This window comes from Mus caroli, chromosome 4, assembly GCF_900094665.2.
Source record: "Mus caroli chromosome 4, CAROLI_EIJ_v1.1, whole genome shotgun sequence".
Lineage (NCBI taxonomy): Eukaryota > Metazoa > Chordata > Mammalia > Rodentia > Muridae > Mus > Mus caroli.
In genome coordinates this window covers 107,218,804-107,227,417 of record NC_034573.1, presented here as the reverse complement: position 1 = coordinate 107,227,417, position 8,614 = coordinate 107,218,804, and the positions used below count along the sequence as shown (strand labels likewise).

General features: G+C 43.8%; 1 protein-coding gene across 2 annotated transcripts in view; it reads right to left on the bottom strand.

Moving 5' to 3' along the window:
- Tesk2 (testis associated actin remodelling kinase 2) overlaps positions 1-8,614 on the bottom strand; it is an 89,213-nt gene that overhangs the window by 24,446 nt on the left and 56,153 nt on the right. For both annotated transcript variants that reach the window (XM_021159371.1, XM_029476249.1), the window contains exon 4: positions 6,800-6,848. In XM_021159371.1, the coding sequence (XP_021015030.1) occupies positions 6,800-6,848 (49 nt within the window). The remainder of the gene's footprint in view (positions 1-6,799; positions 6,849-8,614) is intronic.

Below are 8,614 nucleotides of genomic sequence, written 5' to 3'. Positions count from 1 at the left end.
AGGGAAAGGGAAAGGGAAAGGGAAAGGGAAGGGGGGAAGGGAGGAAGGAAGGAAGGAAGGAAGAAGGAAAAAGGAAGAAGGAAGGAAAAGAAAAAGGGGGCCAGGCAATGATGGTGCACGCCTTTGATCCCAGCACTTGGGAGGCAGAAAGGCAGAAGAACTTCTGAGTTCGAGGCCAGCCTGGTCTACAAAGTGAGTTCCAGGACAGCCAGGGCTATACCGAGAAACCCTGTCTTGAAAAACAAAACAAACAAACAAAAAAAGACAAGACAAGACAAGAAAAAGGGATAAGAGATAAGGGATAAGGAAAAAGGGCTCAGCAGGAGCACCTGTCCATACTAGAATGCATGTCTTTACTCCCCAGCTGCTATAGGTTAACAAATGGCACTCTCTATCTCAGGCCTGTACCCCAATGTGCTGACACTGAGGACTGAACCCAGGGTACCATGCATGACTGGCAAGCCCTCTACCACTCATCTACATGCCCATCCTCAAGACATGAACTAAATCAGATCACACTTGACAGCCTTATCCAATCTGACTTCCCATCTCCAAATCCTAAACAGTTTTATCAGAATCGTAACCTGTTTGGGTCATGCTCAAGAGCATCGCTCCCTCCAGCCCGACGTGGAGTAGCAACAACCCTGTATACTCCTCTACATTCATAGATGAACCTTTTTTAAAAATTACATTCAGAGTGTATGTGTGTGTGTGTGTGCATGTGCACAAGGACAAGCACAAGCAACTCACCACAAACACAGCAGACAAACTGTGGGAGTTGGTCCTCTCCTTCCATCCTGTGAGTCCTAGGTTTTTGTTTTTTGTTTTTTGTTTTTTTTTTTTTTTTTTTTTCGAGTCAGAGTTTCTCTGTATAGCCCTGGCTGTCCTGGAACTCATTTTGTAGAACAGACTGGCCTCGAACTCAGAAATCTGCCTGCCTCTGCCTCCAGAGTGCTGGGATTCAAGGCGTGTGCCACCACTGCCTGAAAAGCCTGGACTTCTGATTCTGGTAGCTCTATCTCCTAGATGCTAATTACACATGTGTCTCCCCAAGCCTGCTTTATCCAGAGCTGGGCACATGCACCCAGGGCTTCGTGCATGCTTGGCGAGCACACTACCACTCAGGCACACCCCACGCCCCCGAATGACTATTTTTTTTTGACATCTCCTATTTGGTACCTTCTATCATCTTCCCCACTGTCATTCACAACTGTGTGTTTCAGATGCCCGGGACGTCAGAGTTAGTTGTGACTTCTTTAACACCCCACATACAGTGTTAGGAAGACTTATTTTCTACTTGCAAAAAAAGACTCATCATCAACAGCTGTATCAATCACTCCAGTTAAATTACCATCATCTCATCTTTTTTGCATGGTCTTTTTATTCCTATCATTCTTTGTAGTACTGGAAGTTACGTCCAGTTTTACCACTGAACCATGTCCCCAGTCCAATTTTTCTTTTTAGTGCTGGAGATTAAGCCTAGGTACTTAAAAATACCAGGCAAGCCCTCTCTCTACCACTGAGCTACACCCCCAGCCTCCATTGCAGACTTTATTGCACAAGCCCCTTAGCTGTTCTTCCTGCTTTTGTTCTTATTCCTTTTCAGGAATTCACCACACAGAGGTAGGATGCCTCTGTTAAAACCCAAACACATCAAGTCAGCTGTTTATCCAGAAACATCCAGAAACGTCACAACCCTCCCTGAGTAAAAGCTAAAGTTCTTACAGGTCTACAAGGCTGCGTGCTCTGCAGTTAAGAGTACAATTGGCTGTTCTTCCAAAAGATTGAGGTCTAGTTCCCGGCACTCACATGGCAGCTCACAACCATTTGTAACTCTAATTCCAGGGAATTCAGCACCACCTTCTGCTCTCCATAGGCACCAGGCATGCATGTGGTGCATAGACATACATGCATACAAAACACCCATACATATAAATAAATTTACAAAGACTAAACTTGTAATTATGAGCTGGGCGTGGTGGCGCATGCCTTTAATCCCAGCACTCAGGAGGCAGAGGCAGGTGGATTTCTGAGTTCGAGGGTTTCTCTGTATAGCCCTGGCTGTCCTGGAACTCACTTTGTAGACCAGGCTGGCCTGGAACTCAGTTGAGTGCTGCGATTAAAGGCATGCGCCACCACGCCCGGCTCTCATACCACTTTTTAAAATAAAGATTTATTTATGTGTGTGTATGTGTGTGTCTGCGTGAGTGCATGTCATGTATGTGCAGGTGTCTGCAGAAGCCAGAAGGTGGCGTTAAATCCCCTTGAGCTGGAGTCACAGGCTGCTGTAAACTGCCCAAGAAGAGCAAGTTCTCATAACAGCTAAGCCATCTCTTTAGCCACTCATGACACTTTTTAGGCATCCCCTCCACCACTGGGGCCAACTTTTCACAGAATTGAGTCTCATTACATAGCTATGAATATATCTTAAATGTGTACTAAGGCCCTAGTTGCACAGGGTATTTTTATAGGTCCTATCCCGTAAGCTAAGCTCCATTAGAGAACCTGGAACTTGACACAGCTTAGAGAATAAGAGAGAAAAAAGATAAAAACTTTCTAAGACCTATAAATCAGAGTATATAGAAGACAGCAAAAATACCCATGTAAAGGGGGATCATATTCTGAAAACAGATTATACAGGATCCAGGAATCTAAATGAATTTGAAACAGAAGCATTTAACTCTTAGTTATTCCTGATGAAGCCAATTTGGGCATATCAAAATGATGTCAAGAAAACCAGAAGGCAAGGCATAATCCCATCACTAGGGAGGCAGAGGCAAGTAGATTGTTGAGTTATAGACCAGTATGGTCTACACATAGTGAGTTCCAGGATAGCCAGAGATACATAGTGAGACCCTGTGTCAAAACAATAAAGACAAAAGTAAATAAATAATAGAGGCAGGAAAACCAGCTATAAAATATTAGTAGTGACCTAAGCATACAATGACATCACAGAGGTTAAAGTGGAAAAGAATGTAAACAGAAAGACAAAGACAATAGCAAGATGGGACTGGGAAATGAGGAAAAGCCAGACGTGTCCTACATGCTTTTGTTTGAAGCGTCCCCAATCTATCTGTGCTTTCTTCAGACAGAATCGTGCTATGTAATTCTAACTGGCCTGAACTTACTCTGTAGACCATGCTGCACTAGAATTTGTAGCTGGACTAGCAAAGTGTCTGGCCCACAGCAGACTCGCTCCGGTGTTTGTGTAAACAGTGAAACCTTCTCCCTTTGTGGTTTTGTGGTTGTGATGGTGGTTTGTTTCCTTAGTGTTTTTTGGTATTAGGGGTTGAACCTAGGACCTTCTAGCCCTGAGCTATATCCTAGCACTGTCCTCCTCACAGGTTATTTGTGCTCACCATGGCCAGTCCTTTAGGGATCTCTGAGCCGCAGAGGCTACTAGAGATCTTAGTAGTCTTCTTTACCATGGGTCACAATAGCCTCCCTGGAACTGCCCCATGCCTGAAAGACACACGTGCTTCTGCTGCCAGCGTTCACCTAACACAGAAGGACTGGCAGCCCTTGCATCCTACTCAAGGCAGCTCAGGACAGAGGAATACTTTGTCCTAGGCCATACAAAAACAAGGGAGGGAAGAGACAACTGGCAAGATCACAGCACACCAAGAAACTGGAATCAGGGTCTAGCTGCTCCTTTTCATAAATAATGCATGAGTTAGGTCACTGAACCCATAGAGTTTCCTTTCACTTTAAGCTCAAAGATTATGTAAGTCTGACCAAGGCAGCTCAGAAGCACATCCCAGTCCACACAAACATCTCCAAGTTAACAACCTTAAAAGACTGAACTGGGACTACAGATGCCAGCCACCTTGCCCAGCTGGCCTCTAAGGGGAAGGGAAATTAGTGGGATTGGGGTGCAGGCTATGAAATTCCCAAAGAATCAAAAAATTTTTTTTTTGTTTTTAAAAAAGAATGTGTAGGTTTACTTCTCAGAACAGAAATAGAAAATCTTTGTAGATCTGGGGAGCTAATTCTGAACATATGAATTTGGAGAATTTAATGAACAATACTTTCCATAAATGTGTATCTTCTATTACATAAATTCAGTAAAAAGCTTTTCAAAATTTAACAGTAATGGAAACATAGGAAAAACAAAGGCAAACCAGAATTCAAAGCAGAGATGTCACAGTAAGAAATACAAGTTTCTTTAAAAAAAAAAAAAAAAAAAGGAAAACAAGTTTCAACAGTTAGTGGGCATTAAGCAATTTTCATAAGCACGGCACTGTGGTAAATGAGCATTTTATATCTCATACTCTCAGTGGCCTAGGTAGGTCACCCTTTCATCAGCAACATTTGTCACGTTTAATTACTCCCTCCTCCTTGAAATTCCTTCTTTTCCATTCTAGACCAACAAGCTCTCCAGCTTTTTTTTTCCTGCCTCCCCGTCTACACCTCACTGTCCTCCCTACTAAAGGTAAAATACCCCAGGGCTCAGTTCCTTTCAGCAAAAACTATCAATATCTCCACTAACTCCATGGAGGCACAAATAGACTCAAACCTAGGCAGTCAGATGCCAAAGGCCATGCTCTTTCTCAGCACTCCTTCCATCAAGACACTCTTTACTCTCTCTCTCTCTCTTTTTTTTTTTTTGAGACAGGGTTTCAGCTGTCCTGGAACTCACTCTGTAGACCAGGCTGGCCTCAAACTCAGAAATTCACCTGCCTCTGCCTCCCGAGTGCTGGGATTAAAGGTTGCGCCAGCACGCCCGGCTATCATTCTTTACTCTTTTTCTCTGTTGATACAGGGTCTCACTCCATAGTCCTAGCTGACCTGAAACTCACTGTGTAGACCAGGCCTGCCTCCACCTGAGTGCTGGGACTGGCCTGATAGTCTACATTTTGCTTTCAGTAACTGAGAAAAGAACACACCCGGGACACAGGGCATGCTCTTAAGGTATTAAGGACAATTATCACCAGGCACCACTCAACAGGAAACCAATACTTTTGCAAATTCCACTAAACAAGTTTCCTTCCTAAGTTTCTTCACTTTTACACTTTGCTACGTACTTCTTGATGGGAAATGTGAAAATATTCTAGAACAAAGACTATCAAGCCTAGATGCTTAAGAAACTCTTTTTTGAGTGGGGCAGAAGGCATTGAGACAGGGTCTCTCTATGTAGCCCAGGCTATCCTGAAACTGTTGAACTCACAGAGATCCACCTGGGTACCTCTGCCTCCCAAATACTGGGACTAAAGTTGCTTAGAAAAAAAGAATTTTTAAAGTAATTTGTTATTGGAAAGATGGCATGTGCTATTTCACATGTGTGGAATCAGAGAATAACTTTTGTGAGTTGGTTCTCTTTAAGAGAGCTTTTAACCACACAGATGGGGTGGAGGCAGTAAGATTTCTCAGTAAGTAAAGGGACTTGCCACCAAGCCTTAATGACCTCAGTTCAATCTCTAGAACCAATGTGGAAAGACCTGACTATCACAAGTTATATACACAAAAATAGAGAGAGATTCACTCTCTGGAATCCCCTCCAAGCAAGTAACTCCACAAAGTTGTCCTCTGAGCCATGGGACAGACAGACAGACAGAGACACAAATACAGATAGAGACACACACATACACAAAATAAGTAAAAATAAGAAAGACACTGGTCGCCAGGCGGTGGTGACGCACGCCTTTAATCCCAGCACTTGGGAGGCAGAGGCAGGCGGATTTCTAAGTTTGAGGCCAGCCTCGTCTACAGAGTGAGTTCCAGGACAGCCAGCAGGGCTATACAGAGAAACCCTGTTTCGAAACAAAACAAAACAAAACAAAAAAACAAACAAACAAAAAAGACACTGGTCTACAGAGTGAGTGTCAGACCAACAAGGACTACACAGAGAAACCCTGTCTCAAAAAAATGAAACAAAACAAAAAAACAAAAACAAAAAAGGTGAGGTGGGAGAGAAGTGGACAGACAGACAGACAGACAAGGTTGGTGAGAGGCTCAGTGGTTAATGGTGCTTGCCACCATGCCTAACAAACCTGAGCTGAATTCCTCAAGCCCATATAGTCTAAAGAGGGAACCAACCCTGAAAGTTGTTCTCCAACTTCCACCGGAAGTTGTGGCCCACATGTAACTACACACAGACAGACAGAAAGACAAACAGATAAAAATGGTGGCAAAGAAAAATACAGATGTGGGTCCTGGTGTGGTGGTAAGGGACTGCACATTCAAAAAGCTGAAGCAGAAGAAAGCAAGCCCTTGTCTCAACAAAACAAAGAACATATATGGAACCTATCCATACTCCAGAAGTGTTTCCAAGAAGAAATCAAGCATTTTCTGCACCTACTGACTTGGTATCTGAATTTGGGAAGCTTATGAGACAGATGCTTTGGTCCTCCAAGGTGACACCACAATGCCCCCCCCCCCCCCCCCCCCCCCCCCCCCCCCCNCCGGTACCACTGACTCCAATAAGAAGGACCAGGAAACCAGAGCAGGAGATTCCAGATCTCTACAGCAAACACTTCCCAGTGGTTTGGGAATCTGCTGTCAGGAAAGGGCTTACAGTCAAGCCATGCCACCCCCTCACCCGGAAGGGAGAAGAAATCCAGAGAAGAACCAGTTTTATACCAGAACACCTTTTGTTCTCAGGGCACTCACCAAATATTAAGTACACAGGAATTTAAGGCATAGGCACTAAGGCTGTTGTCCCAAGGCAATGAACAAACTTACTGCCACTTTAATGTAAATATAATTACACATGCATTTTACCTCTATGCACGAGTAAAACAGATCATAGATGCTGACAGAGAGGTAAAGGAGCTACTTCAGCATGCTTATGACGTCATACCTCTGTAAGTGCATGCAACTGTCCTTGATGTACACATACACCCATGAACCTGAAAGACAAAACAGATTTTCTTTCAAACAAAATGAACAAGACATGAATACGATTCCATGTGGAAAAAACAGTTGAGTTAGCCAGGGAAACAATGCAGTGCTTGTGAAGTCCCTGTACCATCTCAATCTTGAAAAAGACACTAGATTGAGCCGGGTGTGGTGGTGCACCCCTTTAATCCCAGCACTAGGAAACCAGAGACAGGGAGATCGCTGAGCTGGAGGCCAGCCTGGTCTCCAGAGTGAGTTCCAGGACAACCAGAACTATACAGATAAACCCTGTCTTGAAAAACCAAATCTAAATAAATAACTATGGTCGACTAAGGCCAGCAAGATGGCTCAGTATGTAAAGGCACTTGCCACCAAGCCCAATGACCTAAATTCAATCCCTGGGATTAACATGATGTTAGGAGAGAACTAATTCCTACAGGGTATCCATGCTGGCTAATCTTTTTGCTGTTGTTTTGTTTTTGTTTTTTTGTTTTTTCAAGACAGGGTCTTTCTGTGTAGCCCTGGCTGTCCTGGAACTCACTCTGTAGACCAGGCTGGCTAGTCTTATGTCAACTTGACATAAGCTAGAGTTATCTGGAAGGAGGGGTCCTTTATTGAGAAAATGTTCCCATAAGATGTAGGGCATTTTCGCCAGGCGGTGGTGGTGCACGCCTTTGATCCCAGCACTTGGGAGGCAGAGGCAGGTGGATTTCTGAGTTTGAGGCCAGCCTGGTCTACAAAGTGAGTTACAGGACAGCCAGGGCTACACAAAGAAAACCTGTCTCAAAAAGACAAAAGACAAACAAACAAAAAAAGATGTAGGGCATTTTCTTAATTAGTGATAAATGTGGAAGGGCCAGGCCCATTGTGGATGGTACCATTCCTAGTCTGGTGGTCTTGGGTTCTATAAGAAAGCAGGCTGAGAAAGCCATGGAGAATAAGGCAGCAAGCAGCACCCCTTCACGGTCTATCAGCTCCTGCCTCCAGGTTCCTGATCAGGTTTCCATCAATGAGAGACCACAATGCAGAAGTGTAAGTCAAATAAACCCTTTCCTCTCCAGCTTGCTTTTTGATTATGGTGTTTCATCACAACAATAGAAACTTTGACCTCCATGTGCCACACACAGCAAGTGTACTCTATGTATCTATGTATCTATGTATCTATGTATCTATCTCATAAATGTAATCTTTAAAGTTTTAAAGATGCCTAACTGATAAATGTCATTAAATGTCTGGTGTAGCATACCTAGAGGAAAAGGCAATGGTGCAGTGGTGAAGAGGGAGGTAGCAAGTCTTCAAAGAGCAGGGGAGGGCTGGGGCTGGAGTACTCACCTAGATTCACTTTCCCAGAATTGACAAAATAAAATAAGATAAACAAAATAATAAAATAAGAAGCCAGGGGCTGAAGAGATGGCTCAGTGGGCAAGAACACTGACTGCTCTTCTGAAGGTCCCAAGTTCAAATCCCAGCAACCACATGGTGGCTCACAACCATTTGTAATGAGATCTGACACCCTCTTCTGGTGTCTGAAGACAACTACAGTGTACTTATAAATAGTAAATAAAGAAATCTTTGGGCCGGAGCAAGAAGTGTCTGAAGACAGCTACAGTGTGCTTACATATAATAATTAAATCTTTAGAAGAAGAAGAAGGGGCTGGAGAGATGGCTCAGAGGTTAAGAGCACCGACTGCTCTTCCAGAGGTCCTGAGTTCAAATCCCAGCAACCACATGGTGGCTCACAACCATCTGTAATGAGATCTGACGCCCTCTTCTGGTG